Below are 22,867 nucleotides of genomic sequence, written 5' to 3'. Positions count from 1 at the left end.
TTTAGAGCAGCTGTGTATATCGTTCAGGCTCGCATTTTTGGACTGTGACTGCATTTTTTGGTACTTGAGGATCTGTCTCTCCTCTCCATGCACAGAATAATAACTTGATACTGGCATTTCTATCATCAATCCCGTTTTCATGGTTTTCTTCTTTACATATTAGGGGGAGGTGGTATTTTTCTGGGGTTTATAAACATCTGTTTTGCACTGGGGATGTTTTATTAGTGTTTATTATTTAAAACCTGACATCAGGAGCCCTAGTTTCTCAAACCTCTGTGCTCGGTCCCTTTGATTCTATATGTTGGTGTTAATGAGCACTTAATTGGCAGTGATTAGGAGTTACACACACATCTGCTCTATGTCCTGTTTTATAATATGTGCACTTAAATTTCAGAGCACACAACTCAAGGAGGTGTGGTCATGGGAGGGGCTTAGGCGGGTCAGGGGCATTCCCAGAAATTAGGCACAATGATATGGAGCAGTGGTTCCCAACCCTTCCCTGGAAGACCACCTACCAGCCAGGTTTTCAGGCTAGCCCTAAAGAATATGCATGGGACAGATTTGCATGCCGGCCACCTCCGTAATATGCAAATCTCTCTTATGCATATTCATTAGGGCTATCCCGAAAACCTGACTGGCTGGTGGTCCTCCAGGACAGGGTTGGGAACCGCTGATTTAGAGTACCTGAATTTGAGATACTGCCATCAGTTGGGCACCAGTACTTGCATCAGTTTAAATCAGGTGTAAGCGCTCACACCCAACGTTAGCCATGAGAAAGCCCGCCAAGCTAGTGTTGTGTAAAGAGCCCTCTGTGCAGATTACTCTAACTTAGCGCGGATCCTAATGGTGCCTAACTGTGGGTGCCTTTTGCTGAATCTGGCTCAGTGTAACTTATAATGAACTTCTGGCACAAATTCTTCACAAGTAGCAAATGAAAACATGAAAAGGAGTCTGAGAGGCTTGGGGAATTACGCACAGGATTATGGAGCTTTTCACCTTCAGCCTCCCCTTCTGCTCAGATTGGTAACGGCTGAAAGTCGCTGCTGCTTTGCGGTTTATATGACATGAGTTGGTGGTTTCAGTTGGGTTCACATTGGACAGGTATCATTATCTCTAAAAACAGAATTCCCCCCCCCCCCAATTAGCCAGTAATGGCACCACTGATGACAGTCTCATTAGAGGTTGAATTCGCTGGTCTTAAAGTGGCCCCTCCAGAGCAATGAAAAACAAGAAAGGACCAGGAAGCCTATTAACTGTACTTTTGACCTGTGTAAAGAAATTTCAAAAAAAGGCATTAGATAAATTTAATATAGTATGAAATGTCTTCAAAGGTGTAATTTGCATCAATGTAGCTGGGTTTATAACAATTGGAGGGAGGGGGAGAGTGTGGCACAATGGTAAAAGATACAGCTTCAGCACCCTGGGGGCTGTGGGTTCAACTCCACACTGCTCCTTGTGACCCTGGGCAAGTTACCTAAGCCCCCCCCCCATCATTGCCCCCCCCAGGTACATTACATAGATTTTGAGCCTGCAAGGATAGGGCTAAATGCTTGAGTACCTGAATAAATTCATGTAAACTGTTCTGAGCTCCCCTGGGAGAACAGTATAGCCAGTATAATCAGAGCTGACATCATAATGCCTCATTCCACCAATGCCTAAGAGCCAACCTCATCAGTGATGTCACAATGGCTTGGTTGTCCTATACTTGACTCACTTTTACTACAGTTTCATTTCTAGAGTGGCACAGTGGTTAAAGCTACAGCCTTAGCACCCTGAGGGTGTGGCTTCAAAACCGCACTGCTCCTTGTGACCCTGGGCAAGTCACCTAATCCCCCCATTGCCCCAAGTACATTAGATAGATTGTGAGCCCACCAGGACAGGGAAAAATGCTCAAGTACCTGAATAAATTCATATAAACCTGAGCTCTCCTGGGAGAACAGTATAGAAAAATGAATAAATAAATAAATTGGGAATTTAGGCCCATACTCTGTAAAATGGTGCCTTAACTTAGGCGTTGGTAGGCACCCTACCAGCACCTAAGTTAAATGCAAAACACCATGTAAAAGCAGTTCTAAAATAAAATAAAAAAACAGCACTGGAATCATGCGTACGGAGGTGCTTTACGACACCTAAAAGGACGGTAGATGTGGTTAATGCCGGAAGTGCAGTTAGGTGCTGTAAAGCTCCTAAGTGAGTGCGATTTATGTCAAAAGTAGGTGCCAGAAATGTAGACCTTGAGAACCTTGGCCTACATTTCTGGTGCCTGTCTTTCCCAAAGGTGCGATTCTATAAATGGTGCCATTGCGTGATTGACATGCGATCCAGTTGCCAACAATAGCACCATCCGGGCCTCAGTGTCTACTCTGCTATTCAGTGCCAGTAGATTAGGCATAATTCTCCCTTTCCCATCAGGTTCCATCATGCCCAGCAGTCCGTTCACACGGCGGCCCTCTGGTCAAAGACCAGCACCTAACCGAGAACCTTAACAAGGAACAATGGAGTATTAAAAGATGAATTACTGGGTTCTCTGATGCCATGTTGTAATGATTTCTCAATTTCAGGAGTATTTCCCTGTATTGCCTCCTCACTTAAAGGGTACTGCTTAATATTTGGTCCGTCAACATGCTGCTTCAAACAAATCTCACCATTCTTAACCCTTTCAGGACCATAAGGATCGTAGGCCAATTTTTGTGGTTTTGACGACATTTTTATGGTAAAAAGGGCTTGCAGATGCCAAAAAATTGATTTTTTTTGTGAAATATCATTATTTTTATTTAAAAAATCACACTTCTGGCTTATGGACAGTGTGGCAAGTGAATCTTCTCGTCAATCTGGCAACGACGCTAATGAATGAATGTCGGAACCAGTTTGTTTACATAAAGGCAGTATCCTATGGAATCCGTACATATCAAATTTAGAACTGTAGACTATCCCAATCAAAATTTATAGGATTTTAAAGTTATGGGACAAATATGTCCCTTGGTCCTGAAAGGGTTAACTGTCTTAACCTTCCCGTAAGGGCTGTTGTATATTAAACAGACCCTGTAGTCTGTAGGCAGATTGCGTTCCGTCGAGGTTCCAGATTATTTGAATTTCCATCATTAAAGGGTTGTCAATATAAAAGATTTTTGAATCAAATTCTGTTTTATCAGGCGACCCTTTGGGATTGTAATTTGTAAGATCCGAGTTGTACCTAGGTTTTTGAAAATCTTTAAAGACCTATTTATTCGAGAAGGTATTTAAATAGGCTGCATTGTATATCGCTGTGAATATACAGTATCTTAGCACTGTGAACTGCACAGAATTGTAAGGCAGATACGGTATAGAAGTGATTTGTTATGTTATGTTATTTTAGTCCATCTTAAGGAGTCATTTAGGCACCTGTGTATCTTTATAAAATACCAGAAGCAAAGCTGTGGAAATTGTGCCTAGATTGAAGCTGCGGACATTTATGCCTACTAGCGGTGTAAATACTTGTGGAAAGTACATACTCATATTTTACCAGGCCCCAAGCTCATGCAAGTGCTGGCGCCTATATTTCCACCCATTCTATCACATCCATGCTAGTATGTATAAATTCAATCAGGACCCTAAATGAAGGCCAACTATAGAAAGAAAGGAACAGCTTGCTCACTCTCAGAGACGAAGACTATTTATCTCAAGTGCCCAAAGTCTACAACCAGAGCATATCATAGTTGTTCAACTTATAGCTGGGCTATCATTGATGTTTGTCTTATTTTCTCTGTGAGCTGTAGTTTAAATTATCTTATTTTATTTAACTGTGAACTATCATTGAAAATATGACTCAATCACACAATGGTGCTGCTACTGTTTGCGGAATATTACTTAGCTCGGGTTAAGTATTATGCCCGGCTTTCTTACTTAACCCGAGCTAAGTAATATTCAGCAGACAGTAGCAGCACCATTGTGTGATTGAGTCATATTTTCAATGATAGTTCACAGTTAAATAAAATAAGATAATTTAAACTACAGCTCACAGAGAAAATAAGACAAACATCAATGATAGCCCAACTATAAGTTGAACAACTATGATATGCTCTGGTTGTAGACTTTGGGTACTTGAGATAAATAGTCTTCGTCTCTGAGAGCGAGCAAGCTGTTCCTTTCTTTCTATAGTTGGCCTTCATTTAGGGTTTTGAGTATTTATACTATTTATTGAATTGGACTGTAAATTTAATCAGGCACACGCATAAGTAAACCAGAAGTATCAATATGCATGATAATTAGATGCAACATAATTAAACTTACCCTCTTATTGCCACATTAACAGCTCATGCAGCTTAGAAAACAGGACATTCAGTTGGGTACTACTACTACTACTACTACTACTACTATTAATTATTTCTAGACGTATGCAGCACTGTAGAGATCACAAAGGAGACAGTCCCTGCTTAAATGATCTCACAGTCTAATCAGTCAGGGCAGACAAACAGGATGCCAGGTTAGGCGTTACAGTTAGCGGGGATGGTTAAACTGCTGGCTAGGGTGGTGAGCAAAGGGCAATGCAGAGTAGGGTTATGAGTTGAAGGCTATCTCGAAAAGGTGGGTTTTCGGCCTACTTTTGAACAAGGGAAGGGAAGGGTAAAGTCAGAGAAAACATATTTACCGTTACCCATTCTAATCATGGATTTACAGGAATATTTAAAAAACCCCAAAACATATCAGCACCACAGACCTTACTTCCTGGTACACAAAAACATTTCTTCTTTCCTGTGTTATTTTATTTAGATCTGGGGATATCTACACCCTTTGGCCTATACACATTGTTTGTTTCTTAAAAAAACCCCAAACAAAACCCAAATGTATCATGGTATTGCAGTCTTGTTCAAAAACAAATGTCGCCTTTGGACTAGCCCTGCTGGTCTCCTCTGGGACTGATCTTTCTAATAACTCAGCCAGACCCAGCCTGTTCTCAAACAGATTGATTGCCATTATAGGATCCGTTCCCATATGCCCCCCCCTCCCTTTCTTGCTGGAATGGAGTTTGCCGCATTAATTGGTGGCAAAGCCTCTGTTGATATCTTCAGCTTCTCTATCAGATGCTTTTTATTTTATTTTGTTCTCATACTGCTTTATTAAGAAATTTCAAATGTTACACAATACAGGCAATAAATACATAACCCCACCCAAGATACGATTCATCTACAAATATAGAAAGTACCCAATGAAGGCCAACTTCATTATGCAACACATCTCGTAAACTTTTCCACCTGTTACATTTGGCTTCTGTATAAGCACAGCAAATTCATATCAGGAGGGTTTTACATGTCCAACAATGAAATCTTAATTTAACTACAATTGTCAACATAAAATCAAATAAAGATCTTTAGGGGTTAGAACCACATCCAAGGCTACTGATTTCTACATAAGCATTCAAGTGGTTAAGTTGGTCCAGTTATGCAGAATCAAAACAATTCTCTGTCATGATTTTAAAGTATTTGAGGCTTGTGCAGATGAAGATGGAGCTTGCATGAATGGGACAGGGACGGGAAAAGAACTCGCAGGGATGGGACGGGAAAATGAGTTCCCACGGGGACAGGGAAAAATTTGTCCGCGTGTCATTCTCTACCATGAAGTGCCATTCATCACACTACACATCCAATATTTGCTATTAGTCTCTGCCAAGAATTTTACAGTTTTATCAGGAGACCACAGAACTCTATGACTAAGTTTAAAAAAGAGATTGTATGATGGCACTGGAAAGAAAGATATGCACAACTTTAGATCAAGAGAATAAAAACAGAACGTACATGGACAGATTCAAACAGATGTACAAAACTGGACTGGTACGAAACAAGGAGAGGGGAAGAGCTACAAAAGTAATAGTGAAGAAAGGAACATATAGGGTTAGACCAAGCAGGAGGGAAAAAAGTAAAAATAGAAGTGTGAAAAAAGGCTGTCAAAGAATATAAACGGAAAGAAAAGACAAAAGAAAATAATGGATGCCTTAGCATTTAGCATAGAATAATAAATAAAATCACAGTATGACATAGAATAATAAATAAAATCACAGTATTTACAGTTGTCTTTACAGAAGAGGTCAACTGTTTTCTATACTGTATGTGTAGAGGTTATTTTAAACACTGGGAGAAGACTTATTTATACGGTTGACTTTATGATGTGATAGTCGCTCAAAGCACTACTGGCTCGGTTTTGTGGCCTTACTATCTTAGTAGAAATAAAAGAAACCAATAAACTGCTTATCTCAGAACGCTTTGGTATCAGATGCAAATAATCCCCTGTGATCACCCTTTCACTTAAGCCAAGAAGGCAGTTTTTTGTTTCCTCTTATTGACCACATTAATGGGAGCAAAGATACAGAGAAACATGTCTTAATGCTATTACATTTTAATTTGAAAGAGTCATGCTGTAGGCCATGAAGAAAGACCAAGATATAACAGTCAAGGATCTTATGGAGTAATAATTTAAGCCATTACTGGCCTTGTCATGCACACTTTCTTGGAAACAAAAAGCAGCTATGATTGATGTAGACTGCTCCCCTGAAGCCATCAACAGGATGTAGACCCAGAGGTGGATTTTAACTTGGTATTGGCAGACTTAATGGAGCTGAAAATCAACATGGCTGAAGGAGGTATGGATCTCCAACCTGTCAACATCCACATGCACATTCTTTTGACAGAGGGTTACCAGATGTCTGGGAAAACCCGGACATGTCCTCTTTTTTTAGAGGACTGTCTGGGTGCCCGGACAGATTTCCCAAACCTGGCAGCTTGTCCATGTCTTGGAAAGCCCCGAGCTCGGAGCCGCATCTGGAGGGCCTCCAAGCCCACGCAGATGTGATGCTATGATGTCACACGCTTGCGCACATGACTGATGCCATCACGCCACATCTGCACATGCTCGGAGGCCCTCCGGATGTGGTCCCAGGTTTGGGGATGAAAAGACGAAGTTTGTGTGGGGGGCAGATCTAGGGGTGAAATGGGGCATGATTGAGGACAGAATGGGGTAGGGCCACATGTCATCTTTTTTTTGTTTGTTTCAACATTTTATTGAATTTTTTTCAAAAAATAGACAACAAATTATACGACAAAAATAATACAATTAGATTGTAAGCTCTTCTGAGCAGGGTCTGTCTATTGTATGTTAAAATGTACAGCGCTGTGTATACCTTTCAGCACTATAAAAATAATAAATAGTAGTAGTAGTAAGCTGCAAACTCACAAGTCAGAGATGTAATGGAGTCTTATGAGATTAATATTCAAGTCCTTACAGAATGCATCAAGAGGAGCCCGTCCCAGTAAAACTGGCAATGTTATTTTGTTTAAACGCTGTTATTTCTTCGTATTTTCTGATGGTACAGAGATGATTCTACCATTCGTGAAAGTTAAGTTTAGAATTATCCTTCCAGTTACATATAATGCGATGAATGGCTGAAGCAATCATAATATCAAAAATTTTTGTGAATGATGGTGGAATCAAGATATCTGGGTTTGAAGAGCGCAATATGATGGATTTATAGGATAAAGGTAAATCGCTATCCATATGAGTAATAGAGAGAATTCTTGTCCATATGCCTAACCAATAAATTTGTAGATTTTTCTTAATTAGGAAATCTGGTAACCCTGTTTTGACATTTACTTCAGAACACAGTTCAAATGGTTGTGCCCCAAGCAGTGTTTCACAAAGCTGTATGCAAAACAGAGAAAGAAGCCTTATTGAAGGGCTAGTGAAATAAAAATGGTAAAATATGAACCTAGGAGCTGTGGATAAGGTAAACATGCTGTTTTCACATGCAGAAACATGTTACATTTGTGACTGGTAAGTTCCTTGAAAGCAGAAGGGTCCAGCCTCTGACAGTTATAACTAAACCAAAAATGTAACTCTGTCAACCGCTAAATACTGCTGGAAAACAAAGGGGTTCTGCTTATCATTTTCAATTTCTTCATGCTTGTTGAGCTGTTTAACTGCACGTTGCCCGTCTCAGAAGATTCTCTCATTCTGCTTCGGTGTTACAGGCGCGGTTATGGCTTTTGCTGAACCAGGCCTCTGCAGAGCATGCCTGCCCACCTTCATTCTTTATCCTTGCTCTTGTGGTCACTTAAGCAATTTGTTCAAGAAATTGGGATTGTGGTGTTTTATAGCTGTTTTATCCGTGCTCTTTTTAGGTGGAAACCATGACAACAGAAGGCGGAAGGGAAGGGCAGACTATCCACGTGACCTCGGGGCAGAACAACAGTGACCAAACCGGATTGGACAGCTCACAGTCTTCCCAGGGTTTGGTTGCGCCTGCTGGGGTTTCTGCAGGAACTTCAGCTTCAGCTTCTTTCTTCATAAGGTAGTTGTTGCCTCTTTAATTCTTTTGTTTCTTTGGATCACTAAATGATCACTATGTTTTGGGTAGAAAGATGATAAATCTTCGTCCTTTAATAAGTAAGGTGCTCACTTTTCTGATGATGATTAAGGTTGTCTGAGGTAAAGTAAAAAGTACAAACAAACAAAAATTTGCAGTTGATTGCCTACCAACCCCCCCTTCCTACAACTCCATAAAATAATCGGAAATGCAAAATATATTTACAAAGGCATGTTAGCCATTTTAGTGCACACTAAATCTACGCACGCGCTAAACGCTAATGCACCCATTATAAGTCTATGGACGTGTTAGCATTTAGCGCGCGCTAAATCTACACGCAAGCTAAAACGGCTAACGTGCCTTTGTAAAAGGGGGCCTAAGTTTATCTTACTTGGATGTTTCCTGAACTTGGTCCTTCAGTGATGATATTGTGATGCCAAGTATCGAGTATCTTTGTTTCTCAGACCCGTATTGGTGAAGATTGAAACAGTTCACAGATAGTGCAGGTCTTTTCCCTCTGCTCCCTTTGCTCACCCAGTGATCCGTATATTATTGTGCACCAAATGTAGCAAATATGACCTAACGCAGGACTAGGGTTGCCAGATTTTCCGATCGAAAAATCTAGACCCCCTAGACTCACCCCCAGTCCTGCCCATCACTACCCTGTAACACCCTAATCCAGCCCCCAGTCCTGCCCTAGCCCCGCCCCCACTGCCTGCTTGTTTCGGACAGGGCGGAAGTCCACGCATGCGCGCACTTCCTTCCTGCCTGATGCAATTTGAAGAGGCTTTTCAAAACCCGGACAAAGTGCCGGGTTTTTATTTATTTTTTTATAAATCTTTATTCATTTTTAACACTGTCAATAAGTGGAATACAGGATAAAAAAAAACATTTTACCCTTTAAACATCACTTAATATTCTTGCAAGACACAAACAGATTAATACCCTTCCCCCCATCCTATCCAACATTTATCATTATATTCTTTATTAAATTTCCAGAACTTATTAAAAGTGCGCTATAACATACATGTCATAACCATAAAATTAAGCATTTATAGAAATTCAGTAACGGTTTATCAAAACCCAAAAAAATATCCCCCCCAAAAGATCTAAAATTTATTTAAAATATATATCCACCCTCCCCTCCCCCCTCTGGATGTGCAATTAATATGTCAGCAAAAATCAAAACTATAATAATTCTACAAAAGACATCAATGGGCCCCATATTAATTTGAATTTTTTTTGTGTTCCCTGACAAGTCAGCATTCATTTTCTCATATTTATATATTAAACATAAATTTGCCCACCAGAATGCAAAATTAAGACGGTCCCAGTTTTTCCAGTTGCGCGTAATCAACTGTACAGCTGTACCCGTCATAATTAAGAAGAGCCGTCCTTTAAATTTATCTAGCGGGTTCAAAAGGAGGCACTGTCCGGGGATATCCGGACCTCTGGTAACCCTACGCAGGACATCCTTAAGAGTTTTGCCTTAGTTTTGACATCTGTACTCTTAACTCCCAGAATCTACATTGTGTGACCAAAGTTAGTCATGCAAATCTGTTTGCCTTGCCAATTTGCGCACGCAACTTAATTGCTTAATAAGTTAATCAGCTCCAATAATTGGCACTAATTAGAAACTAACAAGCACAACTTTCTAAGCATAGCCTATAAAGTGGTGAATGTAAATTCTAGTGCGTGAATCTCAAAAGGGGGCGTGGCCAGGGGAGGAGTATGGGTGTGTCCTGGGCGTTCTTAAAAGTTAGCCACACTGTTATAGGATACATCCAATCCACGTACAGCATAGGCGTAGGTATTTAGGCCTGGTTTTCATTGGCCTAAATGTTAGTCATGCATAGTAAGGGTGATAAGTGTGATTCTTTAAAACTGTGCCTAACTTTAGAGGCATTTTATAGAATCGCAGCTAAGCGCCATCCTTTTCCGCACCAATTTTTTTAGGCATCATATAGAATCTGGCCCTAATAATAATAATAATAATAATTTTATTCTTATATACCGCCAAAGCCATGAAAGTTCGAGGCGGTTTACAACAAGATGTGCTGGACAATCAGCGAAGAGTTTACACTACATTGTTATCAAATATAAGCCATGAAGATTCGAGGCAGTTTACAACGAAAGGAGCTGGACAAACAGCGAATTGGTCACAATATAAAGTCATCGAATACAACAAGATGTGCTGGCCAATCAGCAAAGATTTTACACTATATTGTTATCAAATATAAGCCATGATGATTCGAGGCAGTGTGCAACGAAAGGAGTTGAACAATACAAAGACATGGAAGGGGCTTTTCGGGGGCAGAGAATGGGCATAGATGTTCTAATCGGCTAGCAAGCTGACATTACCGCTATGCTAAATGGCTAGCGTGTTCATAATGTGGCAGCCTATAGGAGGTGGTAAGTGCGCCAACAATTAAATAGCCGATTGCTGGAAATGGGCCTAGTGAAGGGGAAAGGCCCCCGTACGGATGCACTAAACCCATTTCCTAGTGCAGCTTAATAAGAGCCCTATAGTTATATAAGGCTATATAATAATTAAAAATTTTCCTAAAGAGCCTGCAGAACTTTAACTTTCTGTAACAGACCTATTATGTAATATGTTTATGATATCTGCACTCACTTCTCTGACAAATCGAATCAATGTGCTTTTATTAGCCTAGCCAGCTTCTGGATTCTTGGTAGACTGAAAACATGGTTGGTGGTTTTGTTTTGTTTTTTTATATTTCTATGTAGGTGAACTGTGGAGTAGAGAATCCAATTATTTGCTAATGAGTAATAATGGTATATATAATCTAAGGGTCACTCTTCTTGCCCAGGCACCTGATTGTTCACTGATAAGCTTTTGGTCATTAGATTGACCATAAAATAAAGTCAATAATTGAGGTTACTCATAGAGCAGGCACCTTATCAGCTTTAGGCATGGTGGGCCAGCTTGCTGGTGACTGGCGCGCTGATTGTTCTGTGACTGAGCATATGATTAGAGAATTGAAGCAATGTGCTTCTAATGAAACTGCAGGATACACACACGGCAATATTAGCACAACCACTAAATGACTAATGGGTTTTGTACACAGCATCAGACTACGCAATTAGTTCCAATAAACTGTGCCTTGCATACTTATCCGTAGCCAGTGTTACAGCACGGCTGGCTGCAGATAGGAATTTTTTTAAAAAAAAATAAGTTTTACTCTGGTAGTTCAGATTTGGCAGACAGCAGTGAGGATGGAAAAGAATCTGTATTATTTTTATTTTCTGAATCCATCTAAAAAAAAAAAAAAAAGAACAGTTTGCACAGCCCCCTAGGGCTCCTTTTACGAAGCTGCGTTAGCGGCTTTATCGCACGCACCTTTTTAGAAGGCGGTAGTGGCTAGTGCGGCCGGCAAATTAGCGTGCGCTATTACGCGCGTTAAACCACCAACGCGGCTTTGTAAAAGGAGCCCCCTAGAGTTGAGCTCACTGTCCTCCCCCCTTTACAAAACTGTAGCACGGTTTTTAGCGCCGGCCGTGGTGGTAACAGCTCCGCGCTCAAAGGAATTCTATGAGCGTCGTTGCTGTTACCGCCACGGCTGGCGCTATAAACTGTGATACGGTTTTGTAAAAAAAAGGGGGGGGGGGTTATTTGAGTTATGAAAACCCCAAAAAACTATCATATAGCAAAACAAATATTGGGGCCCTTTTACCAAGCTGCGATAAGCACTAATGCGTACTTACCACAGCTTAAAATGGCATACTGCTAGATGCGCTGAGGCATCCTGTGGTACTTTTAACATTTGCACAGGCTACTGTCACACTAAAAAATAATAATAATTTTTTACAGTATGGGTATGTCAAGGGCAGAGAGGGGAGTGTTTTGGTGCTAGTCAGTTAGTTCAGCAACATTAGGTGTATTTAGATTTTAGCAAAGCCTTTGACAGTGTTCCACACAGACGTCTAATAAATAAACTGAGTGCCCTTGGGATGGGCCCCAAAGTGACGGGCTGGGTCAGGAACTGGTTAAGTGGAAGACAACAGAGGGTAGTGGTCAATGGAGATCGCTCTGAGGAAACGGATGTTGCCAGCGGTGTGCCGCAATGTTCTGTTCTTGGACCTGTTCTTTTTAACATTTTTGTGAGCGATATTGCTGAAGGGCTGTCGAGTAAGATTTGCCTCTTGACAGATGATGCCAAAATCTGCAATAGAGTAGACACCCCGGATGGTGTGAATAGCATGAAGAAAGACCTAACAAAGCTTGAAGAATGGTCTGAAATTTGGCAGCTAAAATTTAATGCTAAGAAATGCAAGGTCATGCATTTGGGATGCAAAAACCCGAGGAAGCAGTATAGTTTAGGGGGTAAAGAACTTATGTGCATGACAGAAGAGCGGAACTTGGGTGTGATTGTATGTGATGATCTTAAGGTGGCCAAACAGGTTGAAAAGGTAACAGTGAAAGCTAGAAGGATACTAGGGCACATAGGAAGAGGTATGGCCAGTAGGAAAAAGGAGGTATTGATGTCCCTGTATAAGACTTTGATGAGACCTCATTTAGAATATTGTGTACAATTCTGGAGGCCACACCTTCAAAAAGATATAAAAAGGATGGAGTTTGTCCAGAGGAAGGCTACTAAAATGGGGCATGGTCTTCATCATAAGGCATAAGGGGACAGACTTAAGGATCTCAATCTGTATACTTTGGAGGAAAGGTGGGAGAGGGGGCAGAAATGATGGAGACATTTAAATACCTACATTGAGTAAATGCGCATGAGTCAAGTTTCTTTCATTTGAAAGGAAGCTCTGGAATGAGAAAGCATAGGATGAAGTTAAGAGGTGATAGGCTCAGGAGTAGTCTAAGGAAATACTTTTTTACAGAAAGGATGGTAGATTCGTGGAACTGTCTCCCGGTAGAAGTGGTGGAGACAGAGACTGAATTCAAGAAAGCCAGGGATAGGCATGTGGGATCTCTTAGAGAGAGGAAGAGATAATAGTTACTGCAGATGGGCAGACTGGATGGGCCTTTATTTGCCATCATGTTTCTATGCTTCTAAGCCAGACTATCCAATACTAATCTTATAGGCATTTGTTGAAGCTTACTTCACTTTTTTGCTTTACATTTTTTTATGGTACAGCATTGGAGTTCACCGGGGAGGGGGGGGGGAAGACTTCACGGGCTCACAGGTTCTGAACGTTAGATTAAACTTGTTCAGTCACCTCTTTATGAGCTATCATTAGTCTGAAAACCCCACCCTATTAATTAGAGTTATGAATGGAACCTCTGTTTTTGTCAATTTAACTTAAATTTGTCATCTATGTTTCTAAGACCATAAGAGTTACCATATTGGGTCAGACCTGTGTTTCATCTAACTTAGTTTCTTGTTTCAACAGTGGCCAATCCAGGTCACAAGTATCTGACAGAAACCCAAATAGTAGCAATAATCCATTCTACCAATCCTGGGCAAGCAGTGGCTTCCCCCAGCAGACTATGGACTTTTCCTCCAGGAACTTCTCCAAATCTTTTTTAAACCCCTCTACACTAACTGCTGTTACCACATCCTCTTGCAGCGAGTTCCAGAACATAATTATTCTTTGAGCTAAAAAATATTTCCTCCTATTTGTTTTTAAAGTATTTCCATGTAATTTCATTGATTGCTCCCTGGTTTTTGTACTTGGGATTTTGTAGACCTCAGTTGTATACCCCTCAGCTGTCTCTTTTCCAAGCTGAAGAGCCCCAGCCCTTTAATCTTTCCTCATACAAGAGGAGTTTCATCTCCTTTATTATTTTGGTCACTCTTCTTTGAACTTTTCTAATTCTGCTATGGGGCTGATTTTCAAAAAAGAAAAATGTCCAAAAAGTGGTCTAAAGGGGCAGATGGACATTATCTCACTAAATCCTACCAAGCCACTATTTTCAAAACCTATTTTCTAGATGGATATCCATGGTGTCCAACCACAGTTAATCTAAATCTCAAGGGGTCATGTTTGAAGTGTGGGATCACTAGGGAAGTAAAAGTCAGGGAGTGGGTCATTGGTATGGGCAGACTTGATGGGCCGCGGCCCTTTTCTGCCATCAATTTCTATGTTTCTATGTTTCCATGGGCAAGATTAAGACTTGTATGGGTTTGTTTTTTTTTTGCCGTAATCAAACATCCAGGGCACAGTTTGGACAATGAATACATGCTAAAAAGGTGTTTAAACTGATCAGATGATCTGCAAAAGTCTAATGCCTGGCAACTAAAATTCAATGCAAAGAAATGCAGAGTAATGCATTTGGGGATTAATAATCGGAAGGAACCGTATATGCTGGGAAGCTGATATGCACGGACGGGGAGAGGGACCTTGGTGTGATAGTGTCCAAAGATCTAAAGGCTAAAAAACAGTGTGACAAGGCAGTGGCTGCTGCCAGAAGGATGCTGGGCTGTATAAAGAGAGGCGTAGCCAGTAGAAGGAATAAGGTGTTGATGCCCCTGTATAGGTCATTGGTAAGGCCCCACTTGGAGTATTGTGTTCAGTTTTGGAGACCGTATCTGGCGAAGGACGTAAGAAGACTTGAAATGGTCCAGAGGAGGGCGACGAAAATGATAGGAGGTTTGCGCCAGAAGATGTATGAGGAGAGACTGGAAGCCCTGAATATGTATATCCTAGAGGAAAGGAGAGACAGGGGAGATATGATTCAGACGTTCAAATACTTGAAGAGTATTAACGTAGAACATAATCTTTTTCAGAGAAAGGAAAATGGTAAAACCAGAGGACATAATTTGAGGTTGAGGGATGGTAGATTCAAAGGCAATGTTAGGAAATTCTACTTTACGGAGAGGGTAGTGGATGCCTGAAATGCGCTCCCAAGAGAGGTGGTGGAGAGTAAAACTGACTGAGTTCAAAGAAGCGTGGGATGAACACAGAGGATCTAGAAACAGAAAATAGTATTAAAAATTGAACTAAGGCCAGTACTGGGCAGATTTGCACGGTCTGTGTCTGTATATGGCCGTTTGGTGGATGATGGGCTAGGGAGGACTTCAATGGCTGGGAGGGTGTAGATGGGCTGGAGTAGGTTTTAACGGAGATTTCGGCAGTAGGAACCCAAGCACAGTACCGGGTAGAGCTTTGGATTCTTGCCCAGAAATAGCTAAGAAGAAAAAATTAAAAAATGTAAATTGAATCAGGTTGGGCAGACTGGATGGACCATTCAGGTTTTTATCTGCCGTCATCTACTATGTTACTATGTTACATAGTAGAGGGCTGCAATAGTCACTGACCCCACCCTCCCCTAAAGATGTGAATGAAACAGTACATACCTGACTGAATGCCAGCTTCGGATGTTATGGGCAGTCCTAGTAGAGCAGCAAGCAGGTCTCTGGAGTAACCTGGTGGGCAGTGCAATGGACTGCAGAGAAGGGTACCCAGGCCCATATCCCACTCTAACTACTATACTTGTGATGTAGAAGGTGTGAACTCTCCAAAACCTAATGTACCATCATAAAGGTGACACCTACAGGCATAAGGGTATATAGTTGGGTACAGTAGGTACTGGGTAGGTTTTGGAGGGCTCACCATACAATATAAAGGGGTTATGGTGAGATGTGTACTTGGAACTTTTTATGTGTATTTCACTGCAGTATCCTCTGAGGGTGCTCCACTGCTCTGCTGGGATGTTTTCTAAGAATGATGGCCCTTCCTACATTCCAATGGCTTATTCTGTGCGTTTTTGTTTTAGATATGCTGTTTAAAAAAAAAATGGTTCCAAAAGGTAGATGCACTGAGCACAAACACATTCATTTTGAAAAAAACAAGATAAGATGTCTTGAAAATGAACATATTTGATACTGGATTTTTATGTGTGTTCCGCAAAACATCTAAATTCTGATTTAGACATCATATTGAAAATGGCCCTCCATGTACTCTATATCCTATATAATAAAACGCTAGCCGCGCATGCGCACTCAACTGCGTGCTTCTGTTTTCCCTGATCTGTGAGATGTAGGTCCATGGCATTGCAGGAGTGAAAATGCGCGCCTAGGGTTCTTTTCAGTTTGTCTTTGTCGTCGTCTTCGCCCCTCTCCCCCAATCCCTGTTGAGCCTCTCACCCGATTTTCCCTTCTCGCGGTTTGGCCGGCTCCCTTAGTCCCTTGACGACGACGCCGTCGCCACCCCCTTCCCGCGGTCGACAAACCTCTTGGCTCCAGCAGCGGCCGCAGCACTGTAAACACGCTGCTTCGCGGCCTCTACTGCCTTGATTTGCTCTTCCGTGTCCCTGATGACATCATCAGAGACACGGCAGAGCAAATCGGGGCAGTAGAGGCCGCGAAGCAGCGTGTTTACAGTGCTGCGGCCGCTGCTGGAGCCAAGAGGTTTGTCGACCGCGGGAAGGGAAGGGGGTGGCGGTGGCAAGGGACTAGGGGAGCTGGCCACGGAGAGACAGTTAGTGAGGACCTGGAGGGGGAGAGGGAAAGGGGGCTGCTTTCTAGCACCCGTTAATGTAAAGGGCTTAAACACTAGTACTTGAATATAAACCGATCCAAATATAAACCAAGATATCCTTTTTCCCTTCAAAAAGGGAAAAAAGGTTGACTTGAATACAAACCGAGGTTAGAAATATGAATTATCATGGTGAGCCAATCTATAAAGACTCTTCACCCTCTCTCCCCATCAGCTATCTCGTAAGTCACTAAACATAATACAAATATCTGTGATGCATATATCCAGGAGCTAGCATATTCACAAGGCCCCTACATAGGAAAGCGCAACTACAAGCAACCACAAACTTAAATAAATGTAGACAAAAATAAAACTAAACCAGCTGGCAATAATGAAGCCAGATGTCGCAGGGGCCTTCCCTCTTGCTAAATTGCTCTAGGCTCTGCTGGTCTCGATCCTGCCCCTCAAAATCAGGAAGTAACTTCAGGGGGGGGGGGGGGATCGAGATTGGCAGAGCCTTTAGCGATTTGGCAAGAGGGAAGGCGTCTGGCTTTGTTATTGCCAGCCGGTTTAGCGGGACCGGGACAGGACTGAAGGGCAGGGCTGCTCACAATCCGGATGTGCCGCTGACTCTTCACTTCCTTCTCCTTCTGGTGGCCCCCAAAGAAAGAAACAGTACATACCAGCCTCTGTGATAGCTGCAGAAATTATGGGAAATCCTAGCAAAGTAGCAAACAGGTGTCTGGAGTATCCTGGTGGGCGGTGTAGTGAGAGGGATTCAGGCCTATATCCCACACTACCCACTACATTTATGGTGGAAAGTGTGAGCCTGGCAAAACCCACCCAAAACCTTCTGTACCGCCATACTGGTGACACCTGCAGCCATAAGGGCTATTGGGATGGTAGACGGGTGGGTATACAGTGGTGCCTCGCATAACGAACGCCTCGCACAACGAACGCTGCACACAACGAACTTCATGTCTTGATTCACACAACGAACTTCGTTTCACACAACGAACTTCACACAACGAACTTCGTTTCACACAACGAACTTCGTTTCACACAACGAAGTCGCCCGAGCTGCCGATGTATTGCATCCTTCTGCGCAGGCACTGCAGGCAGTCGTTAGTCACTGCGCTTAACTGCCCTCTCTCACTGTATACAGTCGTCCTTTTAAGATAAACTCAATATTTTTTATATATCATGGCTTCTAAAAAAAGCAGGAAGGTGATTTCTGTTGAAATGAAACGGGAAATAATTAGAAGGAGTGAATGTGGGGTAAAACAGTGTGACCTCGTCAAAGAGTTTGGCCTCAGCAAGACCACCATTTTCACCATTTTGACAAATTTATCTTTTTTTATGTCATCTTAGCATATTTTATGCTGCAGAACGAATAATTTTTTTTAACATGTATTGTTATGGGAAAACGCGTTTCACATAACGAACTTTTCGCATAACAAACTTGCTCCTGGAACGAATTAAGTTCGTTGTGTGAGGCACCACTGTAGTATGTTGTTTTGGGGGGAAGGGGGTTTGTAGGGCTCACCATACACTATATGGGATTATAGTGAAATGTGTACTTGGTACCCTTCATGTGATATTCACAACCCCCTAAGGTGCTCTACTGTCCTCTTGGCATGTCTGTCTGTTAAAATGCTGGCCCCTCTCATGTTCAAATGGGCTTGTTTTGGACATTTTGCATTTTGGACATTTTGCATTTGGATATTTTGATTTTGAAAACGACCAAAAAAGATGGATATTACAAGGGCCAGAACGTCTGGACAAGTCGTTTTCAAAAAAAGAAGGTAGACTTCTTGTGGTTTCAAAAATGGTTGTTTTCCCGACCCAGTTTTTGAACGTCCTTGTGAAAACATCCAAAGTTGGATTTAGACATCCTGTCAAAAACGCCCCCAAAGGTGTTTGATAAAATATGTCAATGTATGTTAACTAATGATCTGAAGATAAACCCTGATAAAACCAACATCTTATGGGTTTGGGGTAAAGATGTAGATTTGTCACAGCTTGAAATAAAAGTAGCTGATTCCTAAATTCCCCTTCAATTGGACATTAAGGGGTCCTTTAACTAAGGCGCGTTAGCCATTTCAGCGCACGCTAAATGCTAACGCGTCCATTATATTCTAAAGGACCCCTAAAATTGTAGGTGTGATATTATATTCTACTCTGTGTGTATGGAGAAATGCGTAGATGATAAGGTCAAGAAAGATTTTTTTTAACTTAAGCTATGTTGCCATAAACCATTCTTAGATCCTTCTCAATTATAACCAATATTGTCAATCAATTAGACTACTGGAATATTGTTTTGCTAGGTTTACCTGATTCACAGCTGTGGTGACTGCAGATTGTACAGAATGTGGCAGCTAAATTTTTTTTTTTTTTTTTTTGGGGGGGAGGGGTGGTGGTGGTGAGTCTACTGATCACATTACCCTGTTTTTTTATAAGGGTGCACTGCCTTCTGGTTAAAGTCAAAATAATTTCAATGATTGACTTTGAAATGCTCTATGACTTAGTCCCTACCTACCTCTGTTATACAGTCTTATTTTATTCAGCTCTCAGATCACTGCATGTGCCACAGAAAGTTAGACTACTTCTACCTTGTAATTCTTGTTTATTTATTCAATTTTCTATACTGTTCTCCCAAGGGAGCTCAATCATTTTCTCCTCTCTGTCCTGGTGGGCTCATAATCTATCTAATGTACCTGGGTCAGTGGGGGGATTAAGCGACTTGCCCAGGGTCACAAGGAGCAGTGTGGGTTTGACCCCACAACATCAGGGTGCTGAGGCTGTAGCTTTAACCACTGTGTCACTCTATAAATAAAGGTGACCCAAGTACAGGACAATCAAGCCATTGTGACATCACTGATGAGGTTGGCTCTTAGTCATTGGTGGAATGAGGTATTATGATGTCACAATACCAGCTCTGGGTATCAGAGGCTGAACTTTTCACACTATTTATTCATTCAATTTTCTATACTGTTCTCCAAGGGGAGCTCAGAACGGTTTACATGAATTTATTCAGGTACGTAAACATTTTTCCCTGTTTGTCCCAGTGGGCTTACAATCTATCTAATGTACCTGGGGCAATGGGGGGATTAAGTGACTTGCCCAGGGTCACAAGGAGCAGTGTGGGTTTGAGTCCACAACCTCAGAGTACGGAGGCTGTAGCTTTAACGACTGTGCCACACTCTCTCCCACTGTATATTGGAAATCATCTACCAGAAAGAGCTCTATTGTAGGGAGTGGTCCTGAATGTGGAACAAACTACTATTTAATATAAGGGCGATTAAATACTATTTCATATTCAGGAGGTTTGTGAAATCTTATCCATTTGATCTTTAATTGTTAAGTAGTTACCAGTAGGCTATATTTAAAATTTTAGTCAGCTGATTAATTTGGTGATATTGGGTAATCAGTAGAATTCTGGCCCAATTCCTTTATTCTTTTGTGATCCACCTTGAGCTGCATCTAGGTTAAGTGGAATAAAAGTGATCATATTAGATTCTATTTTATGCATGAAAAGAATCTTTATAAAATTAGGGGGAAATTCTTTAAAAGGCGCCTAAAGATAGATGCCTAAATAAATAGGTAACTAAAGTTATATATGTGTCATGTCTGTCTGTATAAGTTAGATTGTAAGCTCTTCTGAGAAGGGACCATCTGTTAAATGTCAAAATGTACAGCGCTACATACGCCTTTCAGCGCTATATAAGTGATAAATACTAGTAGTAGGCGCCTGTCTTCTTTGCCACGACTCTTCAAAAGATAGGCCTTTACTTCCTAACCTCAGCTTTGTAATCCCTTCCTCTTCCTCAGAGATTCTCTGTGCTTGCCACATGTTTCCTTGAATTCAGATACTGTACTTGGTTTTGAAGTAGATTTACAAGTATTAGGGTAAGGATAATGCATTTGGTACACTTCCTTTACTTATTATCCACAGGTACTTTGGTTTACAGTTCTAGAAATTAGTAAGAGTGAATTACCTTGAAAGAAATGCATGATGAGGGAGATGTGAGGGGATCCCCAGGAGTTCTTTCACTGTGCCATGCTTGCCTGCTCAGACGTGGGTCAGGTACTCTGTGACTGCCTTGTAACCGAGGGCACAGGAACCATTCGCCAGAGTGTAGCTCTTGGTGGTGTATGAGCTGGACTCGTCTCATCGTCCTGGGGGTTGCGAGTGTTGGCACATTCCAGTGCCTGCTGTCTGTGGATAAGCAGCAATTGCACATTTCCAGCACAAATAGCTTTTTATGTAAATGTTATTTTTACCTTGTGCTGGTGTGCCTTATCGTGGATGTCATTACTACCACATTTTAGCCTAGCATTTCAGTTTTGTGCAGGCTGAAAAGTTGCTTTGGTCTCAGTCTGCACGTTCTTTTTTAATCACCCCCCTCATCCTTTCAGGACAGTTTAATGAGGGATCACAATGCAGATTGTATAATGATAAAATGTAAAGCATGCAAATGCAAATTGAATAGGAGGTCCAGAAAGACAAGGAGTTCAGAATCCCTATGAAAGGATTGGACCAGAGAAGGGAGTTGAGATGGATTAAGTAGGTTTACCAGACGTCCGAAATTACCTTGACGTCCTCTTTTTAGAGGATTATCCGGACATCCGGACATTTTTTCAAAACCCGGCACTTTGTCCAGGTTTTGAAAAGATGTTGACATCTGGGCCGCATCTGGAGTGCATCTGTGCATGTGCGTATGCGTGCAACATCATCATGTCACATTTGCACATGCACAAATACAGTCCAGACGCGGCCCGAAGTGACGAGGTTTGTGTGGGGCTGGGGGGGGGGTTAGAACGGGACGGGACCACACATCTTTTCCCAAATGCAAAATCTGGTAACCCTAGACTAGCGGACTTCAACCAAGGATCAAGCTGAGCTAAAAATGTATTCGATCTGGATGCAGACTTGACACGAAGCAGTGTTTCAGCAATGAGGCCCGGATTCTATAAACGGCAGGGGTATCAGCGGCCGCCTAATAACGATAACCGATCGTGCGTCAGTCATGCATAGGTGTCGTTTATAGAATTGTGGCTATTTTTAAAACAGGCATCTCTAATGTAGGAATTGCCTAGGGTCGCCTAGGGACACCTAAGGCCACTTCCTGTGTAAATCATGTCCATCCGTAAGCACGCAAATGGTGCCTTCAACATAGGCGCTGTTTGCCACATCGATTTTTTTTAAAAACGTGTATCACAGTTGGTTAGTTAGATGGAGGTAGGACACCTACTGCCGCCTAAATTTGGGATGCTGTTACTAGAATCCGGGCCTAAAGACCTGTTTCAGGAGTCCTAAATTCTACAGTTGTACAAGAAAATAAATAAATAGTATACTTCCCCCTCTGTATTCGCGGTGGTTAGGGGCAGAGCCGGCTCGCGAATATTAAAAAACCACGAGTAATATTCGGGCCGGTTCTGCCCCTAACCCCTTCTTCCCCTCAGCTATTTTAAGCCCTGTAAGCCTTACTTGGTGGTCTAGCGGGGTTTCGTGCAGGAGCGATCTGCCCACACTCCTGCCCTGTGCAGATCGTTCACAGGAAATGGCTGCCTTGAGTTCCCGTCGTCTCTCGAGACTATGACGGGAGCTCGAGGCAGCCATTTCCTGTGAATGATCTGCATGGGGCAGGAGCGTGGAAGATCGCTCCTGCCCGAAAACCTGCTAGACCACTAGGTAAGGCTTATGGGGGGGCTCACAGGGCTTAAAATAGCCCGAAAAATGAAAATGATTTTTTGGAGCAGAAAATCGTGAATAATCGAAATCGTAGATACGGAAACTGCGAATACAGAGGGGGAAGTGTATTACCTATTACCTTTTATCCTATATTATTTTTTTCTTGTATAATTGTAGAAAGTATGACTCCTGAAGTTGGGCATTTGATTGCCGAAATGTAGCTCCCTGTAGAGTATATTGAAAAAACTGATATTGGATATATTGAATACTAGCTGATGCCCCGGCGTTGCACGGGTATTTAATTATAGCAATAACACTGTAAATGGATTCAAATAAAGATACTTTATAGTGGTGAATGAAATTATTTTTTACAGCTTAATAAAAAGTACAATATTCAAATTATAATGTGAAATATTTGACAAAATGAATACAATACAACT

The 22,867-nt window shown here is 41.7% G+C and overlaps 1 protein-coding gene across 5 annotated transcripts in view; it reads left to right on the top strand.

The window, feature by feature from the left end:
* The window catches only part of KIF26A (kinesin family member 26A), a 265,866-nt gene that overhangs the window by 127,995 nt on the left and 115,004 nt on the right, over positions 1–22,867 (top strand). For all 5 annotated transcript variants that reach the window (XM_033952049.1, XM_033952047.1, XM_033952050.1 and 2 more), the window contains exon 4: positions 8,148–8,317. In XM_033952049.1, the coding sequence (XP_033807940.1) occupies positions 8,148–8,317 (170 nt within the window). The remainder of the gene's footprint in view (positions 1–8,147; positions 8,318–22,867) is intronic.

Source organism: Geotrypetes seraphini, chromosome 7 (genome assembly GCF_902459505.1).
Source record: "Geotrypetes seraphini chromosome 7, aGeoSer1.1, whole genome shotgun sequence".
NCBI classification, from domain to species: Eukaryota; Metazoa; Chordata; class Amphibia; order Gymnophiona; family Dermophiidae; genus Geotrypetes; species Geotrypetes seraphini.
The sequence above is the reverse complement of the archived record's forward strand: the minus strand, read 5'-3'. Positions and strand labels throughout refer to the sequence as shown.